At 38.1% G+C, this 24516-nt stretch overlaps 2 protein-coding genes across 2 annotated transcripts; both read left to right on the top strand.

Annotated features, from left to right (window-relative positions):
* Positions 1 to 1217: 1217 nt before the first annotated feature.
* Positions 1218 to 4010, top strand: N7484_008249 (uncharacterized protein; the record flags this gene model as incomplete). The annotated part of the gene is made up of 7 exons (XM_057118636.1): positions 1218 to 1440; positions 1498 to 2207; positions 2260 to 2913; positions 2961 to 3241; positions 3299 to 3703; positions 3757 to 3850; positions 3909 to 4010. The coding sequence occupies 7 exons, from the start codon at positions 1218 to 1220 to the stop codon at positions 4008 to 4010; spliced, it is 2469 nt and encodes an 822-aa protein (XP_056968191.1).
* Positions 4011 to 14739: 10729 nt separating this feature from the next.
* N7484_008248 (uncharacterized protein) lies at positions 14740 to 15265 on the top strand (the record flags this gene model as incomplete). The annotated part of the gene is made up of 2 exons (XM_057118635.1): positions 14740 to 14746; positions 15087 to 15265. 2 exons carry the CDS (start codon positions 14740 to 14742, stop codon positions 15263 to 15265), a joined length of 186 nt encoding a protein of 61 aa, XP_056968190.1.
* Positions 15266 to 24516: the final 9251 nt, after the last annotated feature.

The raw sequence follows: 24516 nt of genomic DNA, 5'->3' as shown, positions 1-24516 counted from the left end.
TTCAAGAGTATCATGCTCGTGCGTACGTCATCCATTCAATGCGTGAAGTAATTTCCGGTAGGGTCACAATTGGTCGAAATTCCACAACCACTGATCTTTCGTGTTCTGGATGATCGCCCCAGCTCTCATGTCAACATTCGGCGTAGTGACTGAACAAACTTTTCGACAGGTTTCCCCTCTTGGACTACAATGACCCTTGCCCTCATCTGGCAGAGGAAGGCGAGCTTCGATCTAATTGGGCCGGCTACTCGGTTAATATCTGCGATTAGTGCTCTGGAATTCAAATGAGGGACCGTAATTCGAACATCATATGTGAGACACAAGTTGAGGAGCTCAGGTTACACCGCGATGGTTCTAGTTTCCACGGTTAATTAATGATCACGTTCGCCTGACAAATATTATGTATATCCACTAACCACGCTATTTATGCATTGCTTCGATAGCACGCCCCACACTTTTTATCCTCTCAGCTCAAGCTGATAAGCTACGTGACAACCCATACCGATTATTCAAGTAATGATCTTGCTTATCACATGATGAAAAGAAGGGTCCGATCGACCAAGGCCGAAGCTTGATTATGCTAGCTTGGAATCAAACTGATCAGTTAAATCCATAGATGCGATAAGTTAGACTCAATGTCCTCGAAAAGTTTCGTTCCAGCTTTCTCACCTTGATTTCGCCTTCACACCGCAAATCATACAATGCGCTTTTGGGAGGAATCCTGCGAGGTTGAAAGTCATATATGTATAAGATGGAATTTCCAAACTCGGCCCGTAAAGCGTTTCTCGTCTGCTAGTGTTCTCTCTCCTCTTCACTTCAGTCACCACCCATTATTAGTCAAATACAGATTCAGTCATGCGGTTTCAACGGTTTGCTTTTTTTCTCTTCCTTGACATGGAATTTGAAATTAACACAGTGCGCTGCTCAAAAGCTCACTGTAGTGGAGTGGAGACAAGGGTCCACCATGCGTGACTAGCCACTCCCATATGCAATGTGACTCAAGGATTTCTCATAGCCAACCCTCAATTGGTGGCTCACATTGTGTAGTACGGCCCATTGTTCTGTATTTGTGTACTTAGTATATTTCCCCTCAAATTTGAGTCTTTTACAAAATCATGATATATAAGTAGAGTGGCCTTCCACTTTATTTCCATGTTTTTCAGACACTACTGACTGAAGAGCCCATAGTCTCAATAAGATTTCGTTGGTCAACGACAATGGCGCTCAAGTCAACTATCCTGGGCTGGTTGGCGCTTGCGTCAACCAGCCTTGCTCAGCTTCACATGTCAACAAGGAGTCCTTTACAGATTCCTCCATCATTCTCTGGGAAAGGCGTTACTTTGTATCCTGGTCTTCATCCTGACCATAATACCGATAACCTTGAACATCTGACCCCGAAAGAATCTAATCAGCTCTATTATAGCCAAGAGGGTCACCGGCGTAAGTGTAAATAACCCTCACAATTAAAGCATCAGTGCTGACTAGAATACTACCCAGCGGCTCTTCATGGTGCAAAGCATGGAAGTCTGCAAGCGACTTTCACCCGCCCGACAGTCGTACTGGATCATTCCAGCCATCTTCGAAACATCAAATGCAGCAACAGACATATTGAGGCCTGCTTTACTCCTCATGCATTCGGAAAGGTGGAGAGTGAATGGCACTACACAGATTTCAATTTGGTCACATACCACGTTGGGTGCGGTGACCAGACATCAGGAAAACGTTCTTTCTTCAATGCCAAACTGCCAGTGTTCTACCAGCAGACCTCATGTGTGAGAATGGCCGTCGTCCCAATTGACGAGGGTGACGCATTGCACTCTGGAGAGATCAATTGGGCCACATACCAGCACCCTGATCACCGGAAGCGTGTTCCTGTCAAGGGCCATGTCCGTGCTTCTCCTTCGGGTAGGCAGTTTGACACTGTCTCCGGTAACCCTTACAACCAGTCATTTGTGAATATTACCCGAGGAGAGCCTGTTGATCTTAACCGCAATGCTACCGCCTTGAAGAATTTCTTTGAGAATCCTCATATCGATACTAGCCACATGGATGAGCCAGTGCCTGAAGATGAAGACCCCGACTTTGTTGACTATAACGGCACTTTCGTCAAACGAAATCTGTCTCGGCGACACGCTGTTAATATGGAGCGCCGTGGGATTAAGGAATTCTTTGCGGGGCTTTGGAATGGCATCAAAGATTTCTTTGGGGTAAGGAGCTAAACAAGAATTTTTCCCTGTGACACTGCTTACCATATTCTAGGGCATTGCGAACTTCTTTAAAGCTGCCGCCGGAGTCGTCCGCACTGTAGCGACTCTTGTCATTGAAAAAGCAATTATTACTGCCAAGCTGATTGCTGTTCCTTTTGGAGTTCCATTCGATCATACCTACCACAATGATGTGGAGTTTGACTATTACCTAAAAGCTAAGAGTGGCAACCGCCCGCCAACGATTTTTGGGTACACAGAGGGTTTTAACCTGGCAGGCTCCGGTGGAATTTTTAGCCTTCAGTGTGCGAAATGCGGTATCCACGGTGACTTTACCGTGGATGGAAGTCTAGCGTTTAGCATCCAGGAGGGAATCACTAAAGGAAAGGTCTCTTTGATAAACCATGATCCTTTTACTATTGATGCCCAGTTCGGCATCACCGTTGAGGCCCAGATTGACAAGGCTGTGAAAGAGCTTTCAAGACAGCTTGGAGCAGTCCCGCTTAGCCCCTTGACTATCCCAGGTATCATTACTTTGGGACCTCAAGCCTCAATAAGTGTTGCCTTTGATCTTGTCCTGAACGGAAAGGCAGACCTTCTTGTTGGGGGCACTCTCACAATAGACCCTGGGGAGGTGGCATTGAGTATTGTCAATAAGGACGAGAATAAACTGGATGGACTGAGCACCAAGTTCTCACCAGTCCTCAAAGTACGCCTATCATCCTTCTTAGACTGATTCAAGCTAACAGAAGACAGGCGAGTGGAGCAATCACTGCTGCAGCGGAGCTGGGATTACCGATTGCACTCGAAGTGGGGCTTGACATTCTGAACGGGAAATTCAAGAAGACAGTTGGGCTCATCAACAAGCCATCTGTCTACGCATCTGCTACTTACTCTCATGACGAGGGCCACAAGTGCAATGACGGTGTTGAACTACGCGCTGGTGTCAAGAACCGCATCTACATAGCTGCATTAGATAAGTGGGATTATGATGTTCGCACTGACATTCTATACGAAAAGGGCATTTCTTGTGTCACGTAAGTTTCCTCGCTTTCTACGGTCTCTCAATTGAAGTCTAACTGGTGATCGCGCAGTTCAAATGGATTTGATACCAATGCAGTGGAGCCGGATGTATCCGTTTTCAATCAAGTCTCTGACAAACTCGGCGGAGATAGCGTCGGAAACGATAAGCCCACGATTACGGATGTCGCCAGTGGCTTGAAAGAGCCAAACAGCAAGACAGGGTTCCGGATTATCATGGATGAACAGAAATCCTCCATACTGGTCTCCGGTGAAGATGGGTACATTTACTTGGTTAACTCAGAGGAAAATTACGATGTTAGCGCCCCTTGGGGTACAATTGATGTCGATTCACAGACCGTCAACTTAGACGTGTTCGGGCGCATCATGTCTGCCCACCCTGACAATGGCCCTTGGGGCTACGCGATGGAGCTTAAAGTCTACGACCCATCGAAGGTACCATCCAATGAGCGAGCAGCGTCAGTACACTCCATAACCCAGTGAGGATTCACTTTCTAATTCTCTACTGCAGTGGTATGGCCATTTTGAAAACCGACGAGACAGACTATCAAACGTACGGTATTATCCTCACTAGCAGCAGCAGGCTTGATCTCTGGTACCCGACAGTATGCAAGACTAACAAGGGACTACGGCTTTACGCTACCATTTATTTAATTGACAAAGACGGGAACATTCAACGGCGACAGGGCTTCAGGAAGAGACGATTGCAAGGTAGCCTTGATCGTCTTGGGGTTGATTGGCGGAACTGTCGTTCTGTGCGCTTGACTTCCCAGATCTCGAGTGCATAAGGGCAAATAATTCTTTGGGATCTTTCTTTCTTTCTTTCTATTGTTTCTTTTTTCTTTTTTTTTTCTTTCTTTGAGTCACCACTCATTTCTTAATTCAGACTGCATCAGTTCCATAGCAAGTAATCGCTGGGTACACAACAAAAAACTTATTTCATTGTTTGAGTCCATTTGATATATATATATTAATGTTGTATATGCCCAGAATCCATCTAGTATACCAAGCCGGCATGATCATACATAGCCATTGATTTCAAGTCTTCTGGCTTATACTTCCCTTCAAAAATAGTCACCAACACTTTAATCTAAGTCCATCGGTTGACGAATATTGGTAGTATTATCTTTATATCATTCTCTTAATAAGCGAGTGATTAACCCTATAACGTATTTCACAAGCGAGCGGGACACCCGGTCGGCCGGGACACCCCATCAACTTCAATTAATTCAAACCAGCATAATTCACCCGAAATAACGTAATATTGAATATCTAAGCTATTTAACCAGTTTTGGACAATGCGTTCTTTTATGCCCCTGGATATTACATTCTGAGCACCTTAGTGGAGCCCGACGTCGTGGTTCTTGACCTGGATTTTGACTGGTTGGCTCTTAGGCTTCGGCATATGGGGTGGGGCCCATGGGGTGGTATGGGGTGGGGGTAAAATGGGGCCCCCATTTACCTTTGAAATGGGGGAAGGCCCCCATATGGGCCCCATTTACCCCCATTTTAGGTGGGTCTAAATTATGTGTATCTTTCATAAACTATGCAGAAATATTGGTTTTAGAGGGGTAAAATACCACTTTAAATACCTCATATATTACATATAGATAATATAAACTTAGCTTTTAAAGGTATGAACTCCATAGTTCTACCTTATTTTTTCAATTTTTTTATTATTTTTATATACAAAAGCAAGACCTATAAGCCACCCTAACACCCTAGCACCTATAATCAAATAAAGCACGCATAACCAATCTTATTAATCAGTGATATGCCCATTCTGCACTATCCCGTGTCTGCCTAGTAGCTCTAGCCCTTCTAGAAACCCTAATTGAAGGTAATTCTCCATCATCTGATCTTTCATCTGAAGAATCTTCGGATGAAACCTCCCTTGTTCTCTTTGTAGGCTGCTGAATTGGGACTAGCTACTCTTCCTTACCTGAGCTATCTAGGTCTAGGTCCTCAAGGTCACTGATATCCTCGAGTATTACTCGAGTTTCTGTGTCCTTTGATCCCGCCTCCTCTTCAATCTTAAGAGCTTGGACTAGCTAAGTTAGCTCTTCTGTATCTATATCAAACTTTATAGTGCGGTTATACACCATAAGGTCTTTTATAGTAGAAGAGCTTAGCCTACCACGCCGGTAGTGGCATATATCACGTGCTGTATTAAACAGGCGCTCTACACTAGTACTAGTTGCTGGAATAGAGAAGAGATCGCGAGCTATCTAAGCTAGGGTAGGGTATTTGGTCTGATTATTCCGCTAGAAAATAGAGGGTTCCTCGTTAATAAGCCCTAGTTAGGTTAGTAAAGGGTAGGAAGGGTAGGAAGGGTAGGAAGTGTAGGTAATATATCTTGATATCTTGATATATGATATATGATATATGATATCTTGATATATGATATATGATATATAATATCTTGATATCTTGATACCTTAGGTAGGTTAGGAAGGATAGACCTACTAGCTTGAAGGTAATCTCCTAGCTTATCTACTTGTATAGGTATTATGCTAGCTTTTGTAGGCATCATAGATTGGACTGCTAGCTCTATAGTAGTATATCTCCGGGCTTGTGGACTCGAGATTATGTTATCTTGTTGATAAGATCTAATTAGATCCTGTAAGCTTGATCTATACATCTCTGCATAATTAATCGTCTCATCTTCCCACTCTTTAGATTGAAAGAATTGAAGCTTATATTGTGGGGTAAGTATCGTTCTATGTGTATATATGCTGCCTAGGGCTGGGTCTATCGTCCGAGAGTAATACTCTTGAAGCTTAGATGTAGCTGCTTGTAGAGCTTGAAGCATGTCTTGTTTCTATGGAAGCTAGGGTTATAAGGTTAGTTAGGAAGATAGGGAGATAGGGAGATAGGGAGATAGGGAGATAGGGACTCTGATATCTTGATATCTTGATATATGATATAGACTTATGGAGATAGGGAGATAGGTTAAATATACCTTCTTTTGGTAAAGCTTAGTAATAGAAGACTCGATATGCTGGAACAAAGCATTGTAGATATTGTATACACTATATATAGTGATATCCTTTATCTTATATAATGCAGTAGTGAACATAAAGAAAGGCTTTGTAATATGTAAAAGATAGGTGATTTGACGCTATTTATCTGATCTGATACGCATTTTGACCTAATTTAGCTTATAGTAGCTATTTAGAGCTGGTTTGATCTGAAGAGCTCGTTCTTGTCACGGTGTGAACTATAAGGGTCCGCCCGGACCCGCCAGGACCGATAAGGAAGATCCCGGGCACGTGATCTTTAGTCTGTGTTGGCATAATTTTGATGATATAAGCTAGCTAGATTAGTAAGCCAGCACATAAGGTATGCGCATAGAGATAGGAGAATAACTAGATAGACACATATTAAATCGAACATCTATAGAACCTTGATTAACCGCCCTGATTACGTGTTCTAATAGTTATGAGCCTAGAATTACTCTGATTATACTAGAATTGGTGAAATTAAGGCTATTTAGACGCATCTAGAAGATATCTGAACCGCCTACCCCTAAGCTAGATAGTGTAACTACCTGAACGTACCTCTAAAGCATACGTTAGGATCTAGATGGCATTGGATCAAGATATCATAGAATCGATTAGATCTATCTTATCATAGAGAGGAGAGAAGTTAAAGGGGCCTGCCTAGTAGCACTTGTGGTATATAGCCATGAGACGCCTTAGAATAAGCCTATAAGTATGGGATATATATAATCTAGAGCTAAGTAGGAGCATAGTGGTTCAACTAAAGGAACCCCTAAATATGCCCACATAACCTACTCTAGATATCCCCAACAAGATCATGGCTAGAGCGCTAAAGTCTCTAAAGGAAGAGTTTAGGGAGAACCAGTCGATCTAGAGAGATGAAATGGATATCTATAAGATCTAATTAGCTACGTTCGAGAAATAAGAGAAGGGTCTATAGACAATCAACCAAGCGATCACGGCATCTATAGAGCTAAAGCTTAACCGCGTTCTTAACTGTCTAGACACACCATATAAACATATACATTTCCTTATAAATAGGTTCTCAAGAACTAATACATATAGCGTCAAGGTATTCCTAAGATAGAGAGAAGACGTAATAAAAGGACTAAAGAAGGGGGAAGACGTTCTAAAGTAGCTAGATAAGTAGGAATCCCTATATAAAGAAGTCATTAGCTTAAACTATAAGAATGTATCGTTCTACCCGCTATTATTTATAAAAGCTATTAAAGAGGTTCTACCGTCATAGTAGGAGAACCGGTTCTAATAGATTATGATTAATAAGGAGACTATAGGTATAAATTCAATACTAGAGTCCTTCTACGTAATATACGCGGAGACCCTATAGAAGGTGTCCGCACTAGTAGGAAATAGTAAGCCTATATTCGCAACATCAAAGTAGTAAGGATATTAAGAAGCGAAGCTAGTAAAGTCCATAACTAAGTTCTTAGAATGTATAGACTACCTATATAGAGGCCCTTACCGCGTAACCTAGTGCTGGGTATTTAACGAGGCGAAGCGTCTAGAAGGATAGTAAGTAGGTCATAAGCGACAAGAAGCTATCAAAAAGGCGTTTAAAAAGGAGCTAGAGTAGAAGATCTAGATAGAAGAATAATTCAGTAAGACGTCTAAGAAAGAGATAGCAAATCATGCCTCTTAGATCGCGTTCGTAACTATACTATTAACGGTTAAAGAGCACCACCGTACGTAATAGATCCTAGATTCAGGCGCGAGCGTGCATATATATAACGACTAGTCTATATTTATGGAGAGAGCTAGACGCCAGCGGTTGGAACTAGAACAGTAGTGATGGAAGGTATTAACCTAGTTATAAAGAAGGCCTATATAGTGACACTAACTGATTATCTTCATGCGCCCTCTTTCTACTATAACCTAGTGTCGCTTAGACAACTAGAGTAGAAAGGGGCGTGGTGGGATATATGGAAAGGGTATATAATACATAATAGAGAGTCAGTACTTAGGATCTACCGGGAACGAGACATCTACGTCTTCTTATGGCTAGATATAATAGATCTAGAGACCGTATAACATACGTATGCCATATAAAGATCCGCATAACCACAGGTATTAACTATAATAGCAGAGATATAGCATAGACGTCTTAGACACGTCTATTAAGGAGTAATCTAGTAGCTGCTGGAGCTTATTAATAGAGTTAAGATTAAGGATAGGGAAGAGTAACTAGACAGATTAGATAGCCAGCTATGCGAGGTATATAGCTTAGTAAATGCCCCCTAGTAGATATCTTAGAGACCTATTAGATAACACTATAGACGTTACGGTCGAGTCTATTTTGATCTAATCTAGATAACGATGGGATATAATTAGCACTACTGGATCACGTACTTCTATATAGAAGGTATACGATTCTATTAGAGCATGACATATATTAATAAGAATAGATATTAAGATGCTATTAAAAGCTTTATAGCGTTTGCGATCAAGTGGCTATAATTACTAATTAAGGTATAGCACTTAGATAATAAGAAGACCGTGGACGACTAGATCCATAAGGTTCTAGATAAGATAGGGTTTATCTATACCTTCACGGTCCTATATTCCCTAGAGATAAATAGTCTAGGTAAGCGTTCTAGAGGAGTGCTTACGCTTCGAGCTCGAGCGCTTATTAAAGAAGGTAAGTTACTAGATAAGCTCTAGCCCGAAGCCATCGCGATAGCGGTGTATCTACTAAATTATACGTTAATAAGGTTAGAAAGTAGGAACTAGATAGTTCTATAGGAAGAGGCTCGATAGTTCGTCAATAAATTAGAGCTGCTAAAGATATTATTAGCGAATATATATCTATATAGATCTCTTATATATTATTAGAATCTAACTATTCCACGACTAGATAAGATACAATCCCGTGTAGAGATTAGGTATCTAGTTAGATACGTGGCATTAAATATCTAGAAGATCTAGATGCCATACTATAGGTAGATATATATGGTGAGAGATGCTATCTTTAATAAGTCTTAACGTTTTTCGGCCGAAAACTAGCTAGATAAGGTCATACGCATACCGCTCCTATAGAACGTGTATCTAGAGATCATAGAGGTAAGATATAAAGGTAAATCTATTCTATAGGGGCTTAATAAGTAAGTAGAGAGTGTAGATTTAGGAAGAGATACTCTAGAACTATCTCTAATAGTAGGGGGTATAGATAACACGTAGGACCTAGCTAAGGATATATTAGATATGCCACTACCTACCGTTAAAGATAGTCCTAAGTAGGATAGGATATAGGACTTAAATGATTTAAATAGTAAGGAAATGGATCTAAATGGATATATTAAACTATCTTAGACGCCACTAAGATCTCCTAGTAACGACTCTACCGTAGATTAGGGGGTAGGTAGGGTTATAAATAAGGAAAATAAAGGGTATAGAGGGGATCTAACGCTAGAGACTCCTATATTAATATAAGAGATAAGCGAGCTTATATAGTTAGACCTAGACAAAGACGAAGAGGAGGTTAAGGACGTAGATAGAGTGGCTCTAGATATCGGGAATATCATAAATAGACCGAGGATACGTAGATAGCGATGAGATAAGGATTTCGCCTACCACACGACGATGTTAGTAGATAATAATACTATATCCATGACCCTCTAAGCCTTTATAATAGGTCTATACGCCCTAAAGCCCTTATACTAATAATACTAAGATAATCTTCTACTACCGCTAGAATATTATAAAGACGTCTAGAAGTATCTATTAAGTAATGGATTTATTAAGGCTATAAGGGTAGAACTAGATAGGTTATAAGCGAAGGAAACGTACTAAGAAGTTAAGATACTAAAGGATCGAGGGACGTAAGTGCTATCGCTTATATAGGTATACACGTATAAATTCGATTAGGACGGGTTTCTTATTAAGTGTAAGGTATAGATATATATACGTAGAGACTTATAATCTATTTTAGCTAAAGAAAAATGGGTAGTAACACTTACTACTTAGATAGCGAGGACGCTTTTCGCCCTATATATGGCGTACAACTTAGATCTCCATTAGCGAGATACGGTTACTATATTTCTAAATAGTAAGCTCTATATAGAAGTGTATACCTTAATACTAGAAGGCTTTAAGACCTAAGGGAGATGCTAGTTATTACTTAGGGCCTTATATAGACTAAGAATTATATCAAGACTCTAGTAGTAAGACGCTATAAGGGTTTTAAAAGGTCTTAGTTTAGAGTAGGTCGTGGAGGATCTATATATATTTATTAGAGTAGGGATTATTATATTCTTCTATATTAATAATATCCTTATAGCGAGTTATTATATAGTAAGAGAATGAGTATAGTAGCTTAAGTAAGAGCTTAAGAAATATTAGGAGCTTATAGATTAAGGTGATACTAAATAGTTCCTTAGGATTAGAATCTTATAGAACTATATAGAATAGAAACTCTAGTTAGTTTAAGATAGCTACTTTATAAGTATTATAGAGTAGTATAACCTCACTAGACGAGTATATATATAGACACTAGGGGCCGTAGAGAAGCTTAACTTATTTAAGGGGTAAGCGAGTCTATAGAGCATATATAATTACTAGTAGAAGGTAGGATTAGTCTAGTATAGCACTATAATTACCTATCTAGATATAGTGAAGAAGGCTTTAACCCTCGCCTAGTTCCTTTAGAACCTAGGGCCTAAGTATCACTCCGCGATCGAATACCTTATATATTACCTTTACACGATAAGATACTAGGGGATCTAGTATAGGCTAGTTAAAGATAACTAGGATATGGTTAGGATATTAAGCGACGCTTTATATATAGATAACGGTAATTAGACAAGCTCTACTAGATATATATATTAGATATTTAGAGGCCTAGTTAACTAGAAGGCGATAAGGTAGAGAATAGTTACTATATCTACTACTAAGGCCGAGTTATTAGGTCTCTTAGATACTAGTAAAGCGTTATAGTGGTGGGATAGACTATTTAGAAGGATCGGGTTTAAATACCTAGATAAACTCACGATTAAATATAATAATACCTATATAGTTAACCTAATTAACGTGGAAGATACACCATTTAATACTAAGCTTCAATATATAGATATTGTCAGAGAATGGAGTCCTTACGTGTTCTCTGAGTTCGCACTTTTTTACCGGAATTCTCCGCTATTTCATTTATGTCATATCATGTGATATTTTACTTGATTTGTTTGTTCTGTTTGATTTCTTCTCTAAATCTCAGGTATTTAGTTCTCGTATTTCGGCAGAATAGTTTGAATCTCATGCCAATTTCTTCTCCACTTTCTATCCTGAGAATTTCCTGAGAAGACCCTGAATTAGCTCAGCTTGACCACATTGCCTTGTTCATCTGATCTAATTCCCTGAGATTGGTAACCAGTTACCCTGCCAATCTCAGACAGATATATATGGTTACTAGCTAAGATAAGAGGTTAGGGAAGGTTAAGTTTGGATCTAATAGGTTCTAACTAGATAAATAGTCGTAGACGGACTTACTAAGGTACTACTAAGGTAAAAGTATGAGATATTCGTTAAATTATTAGGCCTAGTGGACGTTAAGTATTTAATTATAGAATAAGATAGAGGGAATGATAAGGTAGCATGGCCTAATTAGGTAATAGAGGCTAATTAGGAAGATTATAGAATTAAAGGAATTAGCTAATTATGGGTCTAGCTTAATTAATTACAGGGTGCTTAAGCTAAGGGGGTATATTAGTATAATTTTGATGATGTAAGCTAGCTAGATTAGTAAGCCAGCATATAAGGTATGCGCATAGAGATAGGAGAATAACCAGATAGACATATATTGAATCAAATACCCATAGGACCTTGATTGACCGCCCTGATTATATGTTCCAATATCTTCCTTATCAGTCCTGGCGGGTCCGGGCGGACCCTTATAGTTTATACTATGACAGTACCCCCTCCCTTAGGGCCGAGCTCCATTAAGGCGGGGCTTATAGGGGTATCTACGATAGAAGTTCTGGATGATTTCGCGGGCGTACGCGAGGTATTCAGCGGGTTCTTCAGTAGGGTCGTTATAACTAATCTATTTAATGGTGTATTTTAGGCGCGGGCCTCTATGACCGCGTCGTTCCTAGCGGGAATCTAGGATATCTTCCACTTCCTATTCCTCTAGTCCTTTAACTTTAATTAGAGGCGGGGGTTTAGGTACCTACTTATGTATTAGGTTCTTGGCCGCGAGCTATAGTAGGCTAATGTTAAATACTAGGTGGATCTTTATACTAGCGGGTAGTTTAAGCTTATAAGTGTGCGGGCTTATGGCCTCTAGGACCCAAAAGGGTCCTAAATTCTTCGCTAATATAAATTATAAAGCGAGATAATATAGATATTTAAAAATGTCTCTAGTTAATCGAAAGAAATAGCCTTTAATAATGATGTGAAGGAACCTCTTTATATTAGTTATAAAGAAATAATTATTTCTATATATATGTCTAGTAAGACATAATATTATTTTAGTTATATATACCTAATCATATCTATGAGAAGTTATAGATAATAGTAAGTTATTAAGCTAATTTATTCTATTTAAGTAGTAGCTACTTAAGCTATAAATCTAATAACGTGATTAAAGAAGTTATAAAAGTAAGGGAGGGGTATAGATTAACTAGGAGCCTAGTGTGCTAGATGATTTCTATAATCTTATTCTATTCTTTAATAGGCGTGGGAATGCTCTCTACCTTAAGCCTTAACCTTAGCTCCTTTCTCGAGTAGTAATTAGACGATCTTATTATATCGTGCGAGAGAATATAAGCGTAGTAGACTATTTAAAAAGGTATTTAGTAGCGGCGTATAAGGTAAAGTCCTTATCACTATATTAAAATATTAATTATATAGAGGGTATAGTAATTAGTAGTATTATACCTATTATAGTGCTTTCTAACCTAGAGCATTTAGGCCTTAATTCTACGCTATCCTATAGCTTTAGTATAATATAGTAAGAGAATCCCTCGCCAGTCGCATAACCAGAAAGTATTATCTATAAATCAACATTAAAACACCTCCTTATAGCGTAATGAGTTAGTTTAACTATCTTACTAATTTATTAGGCATATCTACTTAGAGTAATTACTAGACATTCCCTAGCTTTAGTTAAAATAACTAACTTACTAACTTATTATAGATACAATGATAAATAGGGGATAATTTCTATCTACTCTATTTAGGCGGGTTTTAAACTTATAAGCTCTAGCCTCGTGGATCGTGGGTTAGACTGACTAATTAATCGTATTTATTATATGCTACGATAATCGAACGACTAGAATTAATTTAGTACGTCTATAAAGGCTAACTAAACCTAGTTATCCTTAAGGGTTATACTTATCTTTCTTCTTTAGGAATTTCTTTATCTACTCCTAAATTTAGTTAGTTAACTAACCTATTAATTATAATTTTGGCATAGCCACTACTCCTATTAATATCTAGATATCTAGGCTATTACGTTAGAATATTTATTTATATTTCTAGGTAGTATAGTATTTAGTTTATATTATTAGTTAAACCTTAACTTATCTTTTTAGTCCCTATCTACGTTAGACCTAATCGTAACGCCCTAACTTTTTATAGTAGATTAAGCGAGTGTGGTTTACTATACTCGGTCTAAATAATAGTTAAGCCCTTAGGGAATATTAGTAAAGAATAGTGAATAAAAATGGAGAGCGGCGTAAGTCTTAGAGGACGGCGGGCTTAAGATTTCCACCTAGTCTAATCCTATATCACTATAATAGAAACCTCCACTTTTCTCAATAGATCTCTCTTAGAATAATAAATAAATAGGTAAAGACTAGTTAATTCACTTTCGGCCTAATACCTAACTAACTATTAGTTCGTAGTTAAAGCTTAAGGTAATTAATCAATAAGGATCTCTAGAAATAGCGAAAAGATACTTAATTATAAGTCTATAGAGGCATATATAAGTAGAATAGACGCCCTACCCCTAAGATCATTTACTTCCCTATATAGTTAATGCTTTCTAATAACTCTATAAACTTTTATTTTCTACCCTATTTATTACTAAAACGTAATCTCCTTAACACGCCATCACCACCCCGTAGCCATAACGACTTCTACGAACGTTAACCCTAAGGATATTTAAGTATACTAGGCCAAATATCTAGGCGATAAGTATATTAATAGCTAGGCCTCCCTCTAGGATAGTAATAATCTACCCTAGGATCGTGGCTTCCCTAACCCCGCGCTAGAAGACACCCTAATCTAGCGAGCTAGCACTATTACTAGGCCTATTTCCTAGGATAGTAAGAGGCGGAAGGCCCTAGTACTAGGCTATAGACATAGAGTTAATATACTCTTACTAGCGAGCTTTAGGTATAATACCTATAGCCTAGAAGTTAGCGCCACGGCTATTAATATATATAAGAAGGAAGAGAAGGAGAACCATAGCTAGTACCGCGTACAAGATAAGAAAGCCAGGAAAGGGAAGACTACTTTCGTCTAGGGAGATTTCTTTAATAATGCCTAGTTAAAAAAAATTAAAGTATCTCGAAATAGATTTAATATTATTTATAATTACATAGTATATATACTTACTGCCGCTATTAGACTCTATTTCGTTATAACTATTATTTTCTCTCCACTTATACTCTACGTTCTACTAGGGAACTATAAGATACTTCGCTCTCTATCTTTAGACTATTAATATGCCATTTTCGACCTAGCTTAGATCCCTAGTCTTTCTAGTTATTCCTTTTAATAATTATATAGTTTTTCTATACGTTAGACCTAAAGCTTCGTCCTAAATAGGCTCTCTAATATACTAAGCTCCTTACTCCCTTACCTATAGGCAATCTAATCTATCTAGAATCTCCCCATTATAAGAATCCTTTAGCCCCTAGCCCTCTATTTACCTCCCCCTCTAAGGCGTACATAGAGCACCTAAGCTACCCTAGTGAAAAGATTTTCTATAATAATAAGGGTCTTATTATTATAGACCTATTACGAGAGCCTAGTAAGAAGGGCCTAGAGAGGGTAGGGTACTAGTAGCTAGAGCGCACGCACGCTATAGGCAAGGATAAGAATAGGGTGATCTATAATAGAGTCTCTATTTAGCGTTGATATAACTAATAATATATCTACGTATTTATATAACCTAAAAAGGGAGGAAATATAAATAGAAATATAGGTTATTTTAGAGTCCACCCCTAGATTTTTAAAGGCTAGCCCTAAGACGCTAAAGTGATAGTTAATATAAAGGGTAAAGGGCCAGGATATAAAGGGCGCTTTTTAAAAGAAATTTCGCGGATATAGGGAACATATATACTAGAAGGATTTCCTTAACTCCATAGAGGGATCCTACTTATAATTATCGCATTATAGAAAGTAAATAGAGTTATATATAATTTATAATATTTCGCGTAGATAGCGCTAAACGCCTAAGGATCATCTATTAAGAGTTATAAGGCGAATAGCTTTCTTAATATCGCGCTTTCAGAACGCTAGTCCACGACCAAGATAGATAGGGCTAAGTAAAAGATCTATAGTAAAGTTAGTAGATACATAGAAAATAAGATATAAAGATCTATTAATCTCGGCACTACTCATATTTAGTAAAGCTCGTGGCGTTAAGCTATAGAGCTAAATTAAACTAGAGACTAGAGAGGGGCGAGCTCTAGTCCTAAATATACATCCCTTACTACTATAGTAGTGTTACGGACCTATAAGGGGCCGCACTACCCGTGGGGCACTTATACCTAATCATCCTGGATGAACGGGACGACGTGCAGATCATATATAAGGCATGGTTTAGAGAACCATAGCCTCTTTATAATAGGATATATAATACGTAATAACCGAAGGACACTACGATTCAGTACCATCCTAGGAAAAGAACGATCGCATAATAAGCACGATCGTAGGATAAGGAGTATCCTGTGACAGGCCATGGTTATCGCCAATAGGGAAGATCCTATGACGGGCTCTACCCTATGATTAGAGATATCCCATAATAAGCTATAGGTTAGAACCAAAAGGGAGATTCCTAGGATATAGAGTATCCTAGGATCGATAACACCCTACGATAGGCTATAGTTACTAATAACCGTGAAGTATCCTATGATACGAAGGATCCTGAGAAGCTTAGTATCCTAGGAAGATAAGGATCCTAGGGAAGGATCACGTGCTGACTTATCGGGCGATAAGTATAGCTTATCAGCGATAAGACCAGAATAGATTAGTAATAAGTCCTAGACTTATTAGCGATGCGATGGATTAGATATATAAGGAACGGTCATTACTATAGATATATTTAGTTCTTCGCGTTTAATTATATATTATTACTTAGGACCTACAACCCTAGCTTTATAACTTATTTTGTATTTAAGATAACCCACCCTACTAGGAGAGGTATACTTAGTCTCTTATTACTTAATATAGATCCTAAGCATAGCTTGACTAGGCGCTACTATCTAGCACTACCTAATAAGAGTCTACTCTATAGATCTAAGCCCGTGTAAGGCCTAACGGTAATAGTATAATTATATATAAGACTTAAGGATGAGCCTCTTAATACGTATAAGGAACCATATAAGCGATACTTACTATAACTAGTTAGCACCGTATAACATATTAAACGCCCTATCTTTATAAAATTATCTTATGAAGTAATAAGTAACTATGTTAAAACCTAGATAACTACTAGTGCCGCTATAGTCATAAACGGCGCGGCTACCTCTAGATAGCGATAATGATAATAAGGATCAGACTAAGTTGATCCAATAGCTAAGAGCCTATATAGTGGGACTTACTAGCTAAATCAACGCCCTATCGCAAGATGTAAATCAGATTCCTAATATATAGGACCACATCACGCAGCTTAATACCTAGGTTAGAGCATCAGCTCCCGCCATAGCTACGCATGTCATGAAACTCCCGAAAGCTAAGCCTTTCGATAGAACTCGATCTAAGCTAAGAGGCTTTCTCACTTAAATAAGAATACACCTCGACGTTAATTAAGCACGACTTATAGACGAAGAAAGCAAGATCATCTTCGTATCAACTTACCTTCGCGGATAAGCATAGGACTAGTTTAAAGTCTATATCCGCGAATATTACGAAAAAGATCGACCTAATTAGAGCGTAGTAATAATAGATATCTTTATAAGCTATAGCAACTTCGTAGCTTATATAACTAAGATATTCGGAGAAATTAATGCAACCATTAACGCGGAAAGGAAGCTAGTAATACTCTAATAGACCACTTCTACTATAGCCTATACCACGTAGTTTATATAGACCGTAGTAGTGCTAGGATGGGATGACTATGCCCTTATCCCGCGATATATAGAGGGACTTAAATCCCATATAAAAGACGAACTTACGCGCATTAATCGACTAACTATAATAATAGGACTAATCGATATAGCAACCCGATTTAATAACTAGTACTTTAACCGCCAATAGGAAAAGAAGGAGGTCGAATAGTAGAGAAGGAACCTAGGATAAGGAAACCGCTTCTAACCCAGAAGTTACGGTTATAGGGCACTAAGACAAGACGATTATAGCCCATAACTAATAGAGCTCGACGTAGCGAGACTCCCCGATAAGGAATAGAAAAGACGTAAAAATAATAACCTATGTTTTAAATATAGAAAACTAGGACATCATATCAAGGATTACTAAAGTAAAGAGTAACCTTAGTAACTTAGAGCCACTTAGGAGCGAGGAGGCTATAATAAACCACAATAACTTCGGGCCATAGCTAAAGACGAACCAATAGAAACGACCTAAAGCAATAAGGTCCAAAAGGCAGAAGCAATTAACGTAAGGTTTAACGCGGCCTACTAACGAGCGAAGGCGCTTAAACGAGAAGAGGATAACGCTCTTAATAGAGCGATATAGTAACTCAAAGTAATAATAGCCAGTAGTAAGGAGCGCTAAGAAAAATTTAACTATCTACAAGAAGCCATACAAAAGACTTAGAAAAGGATAATAAACCTATTTCTAGACGTTGACTTTAAGGAAGTTAAGAGTTAAGGATAGACTTAATATAGAGACTAGAATAATACCAGCTCCTAAGATCTAGTCATATAGGAACTAAGATCGGAGATATAGACGCCTAAAGAAACTCCTAGGAACAATAAGAGTGCTAACGATAATACGTCCACATACCAAGAGAAACCATAATAACTTATAGCCACTAACTAGGTAGTATACCTTAAGATCAACGTAAATATCCTCCTAAAGATAGTTAGGGTACTCATTAATTTAGGAGTATATAGAAATTTCATAGATCCATAATATATACAATAAATCAAAATACTAGTATAGAAAAGGAACCAATCCAGACCTATCGTTAGACTAAATAGAGAAAGTCTAGGCCTAGGCATTTCCTATAAAACGGAACCCTAAACCATAATTATAGGAACCTACTTCAAAACCATTTATTTTAACATAACCCCACTAGGAAACTATAATATAGTACTAGGAATGCCATAGCTAAAAAAACATAAACTAATAATCTAATAAAACACTAGAGCCATTTACTTTATAAGTTACGGTTATAGAAGAACAAGCTAAACATAGTCGGGCGCATCGCGAGAAATAATTAAAAAGGTCCTTAGTACAGGAGCAAGAGAGCCTAAGGAGGCACCATAAAGGGTAAACCTACCTCTAACGCCGGTAATAGGCTAACGCATCATAGACATAAGCATTATTAAGTCACGAGAATAGCGACTAGAGATAATAGATAACGAACTTAAGGAATACGTCATAATCCACAAAGATAAGGTAGCTCTATATACAATAAAGGAAGGAGCACCAGAACTCCCTAAGGAATATAAGGAGTTTTAGGATATATTTACACCACCACCTATTAGTCAGCTACTAGAGCATGGACCACATAACCATAAGATCAAAATCATAGAGGGTAAAGAACTAACCCACATACCGATCTACTAATTATTAGAAAAAGAATCCTAGACCCTAAAGGAGTATATTAAGACTAATCTTAAAAAGAAATACATCCAATACTCCATATCGTTAGTAAGATATCCTATTCTATTTATACTAAAGAAGGATAAAAGTCTATAACTATATATTAACTACTAATAATTAAATAGGATTACGAAGAAGGACTGATACCTACTACCCCTAATCTAAGAGATCTAAGATTAGATCCAAGGCGCTAAGTACTTTTCGAAGTTCGATATCATAGATACCTATAATCGCCTACGAATTAAAGAAGGGGATAAGTAGAAGATAGCATTCTAAACAAAATTTAGACACTTTAAATATATAGTAATGCCATTTAGGCTCACTAACGCACCAGCATCATTCTAACGATTTATCTTTAGTATACTAGTAGGCTACCTAGACATCTTTATCGTAGCCTACCTAGATAATATCTTAGTATACTCTAAGACCATTAAGGAACACTAGAAATATGTAAAAAAAGTACTCCTAAGACTAAGGGAAGCTAAGGTAACCTTAAAACTTAAGAAGTACGAGTTTTATATATAATAAACCGGATTCCTAGGATATATCATTAGTAACAATTAATTTAGCATAGAAGAAGAAAAGATCAGGAGCATCCTAGAATAGCCTTAACTAAAGAACGTAAAGGATATTTAATAATTTAGAGGACTATATAACTATTACCGAAAAAGCATAGACAGTTTCGGAGAAATAGCTATAGGACTCGACGCTCTCACCAGGAAAGAAAGGAAGTAGGAATAGAACCAAGTAGCGGAAGACTCGTTTCAAGGACTTAAGAACCTCTTCTAGGTAAGACTAATCTTTTATACGTTTAACGTAGAGTTACTATCTATAGTAGAAGCTAATATATCCGACTTCGCGCTTAGAGCACAATTAACATAGATAATAACTATTAATAGGGTCAAGGCACCTAGGGCAATCACCTTTTAGTCACGCAAAATAACACCAATAGAACTTAACTATAATATCCACGATAAAGAATTACTAGCTATAGTATCAGCATTTAAAATATAGAGACCATACCTTAAGGGAGTAAAGCATTAGGTCTTAGTTAAATTAGACCACAAGAACCTAACTTACTTCACCACAACAAAGGAACTCACGAGAAGACAAGTACGCTAGGCTAAAACACTATTATAATTCGACTATAGAATCGAACACTATAGTAGTACTAGTAATAGCTAAGCAGACGCACTCAGTAGAAGACCAGATTACTAGATCAGAGTCAAAGAAGCGGTACCAGCTATATTAACTAAAGACAAGAAAGGGAACCTAGTATATAATCACTAAACCCTTACCACGACCAGCGAATTATAGGACGACACTTAGCTACAACGAATTAAGGAAGTAACTACTAAAGACGAAGCTTTAGATTAGATACTTAACCATAAAAATCGCTAAGTAACCCTAGACAACGGAATACTACTAATACATAGATTAATCTACGTTCCTAGACCAATACAGGAAGAGATTATCTAGAAACATCACGATAAACCTACTAGAGGATACTTAAGAATCGAGAAGACAGTAGAACTAATCACTCACCACTTCTATATCCCAAATATATATAAGAAGGTGCGAAGATATATTAGCAAATATAACACATATCTATAAGATAAACTAACAAGACATCTACCATATAGGGAAATACAAAACTTAGAAGTACCCAAGAAACCATAGGAATAGATCACAATAGACTTTATCACGAAACTACTAGAATCAAAAGGAAACGATATAATTATAGTTATCGTAGATAAGCTAACCAAGTACACATACATAATCCCAACCATAGAAAAGATCAACGTAAAATAGATAGCCGCGATCTTAGTAAGAAATATCTTCGCCAATCACAGATTACCTAGAAAGATCACGTCTAATTAAGATAAGTTATTCACTTCCAATATATAGCGTTCATTCACGGACCAAATCAGCATTAAGCATAGACTCTCTACCACTTACCATCCATAAACCAATGGGTAAACAGAGCGAACAAATCAGACTATAGAGCAATATCTACGACACTATATTAATTACTAGCAGGATAACTAGTTAGAATTACTACTAATCGCGTAATTCGCGTATAATAACGCGATGCATGCGATAACTAAGGAATCACCATTCTTCGCTAATTATAGGTTTAATCCCACGATTATCGAAGAGCTAATTAATAACCACGCAGTGGCAGAAACATCATAAATCCTAGCCATAGGAATTAAGCAGTTACACCTCTAAATATCACGGGATATTAAGTTCTTTAACCTACACATAAAAAAATACTATAACAAGACTCACCAAGAGGGCCTAGAACTACAAAGGGGGGAGAAAGTGTACCTCCTCTATTAGAACATAAAAACAAAACGACCCAGCGATAAGCTAGACCATAAACGACTAGGACCATTTACAATTAAAGAAAAAACTAGACTAGTAAACTATAAGCTAAAGCTACCGCAAAGCATAGACAGAATTCACCTAGTATTTCATATATCATTATTAGAGAAAGCGCTAGATAATATAGAAACCACTACTAATATAGAAATCAAAGACGCCAGCGAAGAAGAATACAAAGTAGAAGAAATCCTAGCGGATAGATGGCATAACAGTTAGTAACAGCTTTTAGTTAAATAGTAGGGGTACCCTACCTCAGAAAATACGTAGGAACCCATCAAGAACCTAAGGGGCTGCCACTAGCTAGTTTAACAGTATTATAATAGGGCGAAAAAGACCCCTAGGGGACGGCAGCTAAGAAAGCGTCGAAATCAACGCTTAACCAGTCCACCAAAAGTAAGGGGTTAGACATAGTCGTCTACGTCTAACTAGAGTCCTCTAACGTGGCCACAAGGATATACGTGTCCTCGATAAAAGAAAGGCCAGAATACTCATCAGCGGTCAGAGCAGCCTTCTTTCCACAGTCTTTTACACAATCAGCCTTAACACGCTCTTTTTCAAGACGATCTAATTCTTCCTTTTCGCGACATTCAAGCTCTTCTAATTCAGCGATTTCCTTAAAATCCCTAGCAATGAAATCACCCAAACGCTTCAGCAATAGTTACTCTTAGGCCTTAAGACAGAGTAGTTTAGATAAAGCTACACACTTCTCATCAGCCAATAAAGAACGAGCGCTAAGGAGGCGACGCCACTCAGCATCAGAATATAAAGGACGAGACATAGTACACTTTACACCACCACCACCCTTCACACAAGAACCATAACAATCCAAGAAGTCAGAACGAACACACACTCTTTTAAGGCGAACATAACAATCACAGGGAATAACGGATTAATAACCTTCTACGGAAATACGATCACTTAGTTAATTCTTCTAGATAGAAGACTTAGATAAAGGCATAACGACAGAGTCATAGCTAAAGGGTAGGAAAGGAAATAAGAACCAACACTTACCAAGAGAGGGGAGTAGGCGGTTATAAGACACAGGAGTCTTTAGGGATAAAGACCTAGGAAAGGAGGGGGTAATATTACGGACCTACAAGGGGCCGCACCACCCGCGGGGCACTTATACCCAATCATCCTAGATGAACGGGACGACGTATAGATCACGTATAAGGCATGGTTCGGAGAACTATAGCCTCTTCACAATAGGATACACAATACATAATAACTAAAGGACACTACGATTTAGTACTATCCTAGGAAAAGAATGATCGCACGATAAGCACGATCGCAGGATAAGGAGTATCCTACAACAGGCCATAGTTATCGCCAATAGGGAAGATCCTACAACGGGCTCTACCCTACAATCAGAGATATCCCACGATAAGCCACAGGTTAGAACCAAAAGGGAGATTCCTAGGATACAGAGTATCCCAGGATCGACAACACCCTACAACAGGCCATAGTTACTAATAACCATGAAGTATCCTACGATACAAAGGATCCTAAGAAGCTCAGTATCCCAAGAAGACAAGGATCCTAGGGAAGGATCACGTGCCGACTCATCGGGCGATAAGTGCAGCTCATCAGCGATAAGACCAGAACAGATCAGTGATAAGTCCCGGACTTATCAGCGATACGATGGATTAGATATATAAGGAACGGTCATTACCACAGATATATTTAGTTCTTCGCGTTCAATTACACATTATTACTTAGGACCTACAACCCTAGCTTCACAACTTATTTCGTATTTAAGACAACCCACCCTACTAGGAGAGGTATACTTAGTCTCTTATCACTTGACACAGATCCTAAGCATAGCTTAACTAGGCGCTACTATCTAGCACTACCCAACAAGAGTCTACTCTATAGATCCGAGCCCGTGTAAGGCCCAACGGCAACAGTACGATTACGTGTGAGACTTAAGGACGAGCCTCTCGGTACGTATAAGGAACCATACGAGCGATACTCACTATGACCAGTTAGCACCGCGTAACAAGTAGCCTTTACACACCACTTATATCTATCCACTCATTAGTACCTAATTCATTAATAATTTACCACACTCGTAAGGAAACTATAAGTTATTTAGGAGAGTAGCTATTCCTCCTTAAACTAAGAACTTTTATACTTAACTTAACTATATCTCCTATTTCGTCGTGCATATTAGCGAAGAATCTAAAGATAAAGCGGTCGCGCTTATTAATAGTTAATCGTTTACTAAAGATTACTATAACTCTTAGATCGTCTATAGATGATCTTATTAATAGATAGTAACTAATCTCGTAGCATTATTAGACTAGCTAGTATAAGAGCTCCTAGCGCCCTTACTTTAAGAGGCTATCGGGCGATACTATAGTCAGAAAATTTAAGGTAGGACTATAGATAGGTAAGAAAGAGATATTTAAAGATAATAGGCCTATTCTAAACGATAGAATTACTTATTCTTAGAAGTATAGTATAAGGGGTAGTTATAATAGTCTAGCCTATTAAGCCATAAGGTCTAATAAGGGCTAGAAAGCGTCACCAATTATTAGCCATAAATCAAGTTACATTATAAGCGAATTATAATTAGAGATTATATCTTATATATTACTAAGCGTAGGAGACGTTAATCGCGATACGTCCACTAGGGCTATAGATACCTATTTAGCCTCGTCGTAGCCACTTTTAGCAAGCGATATATATTACTATATAATTTTTTATAAAGTAGCTATAACATAAGGCTGATTTTAGAGAATCCTAGCCTCTAATAGAAGATCACTAAAAGAAAGGAATAACTCACTAACCTCTTTAATGCCTAACTCGAATTTCTATATATAAGATTATAAATTAACGATCGTGGTATCTTTTCTCTTACAATATAATCACTACGCGACGCGAAGCTACTTTCAACGTCTCTAGATTCC

The sequence above is a fragment of the Penicillium longicatenatum genome (assembly GCF_028827895.1).
Source record: "Penicillium longicatenatum strain IBT 33135 chromosome Unknown contig_6_segment0_segment0, whole genome shotgun sequence".
Lineage (NCBI taxonomy): Eukaryota > Fungi > Ascomycota > Eurotiomycetes > Eurotiales > Aspergillaceae > Penicillium > Penicillium longicatenatum.
This window is presented reverse-complemented; position numbering and strand designations above follow the sequence as displayed.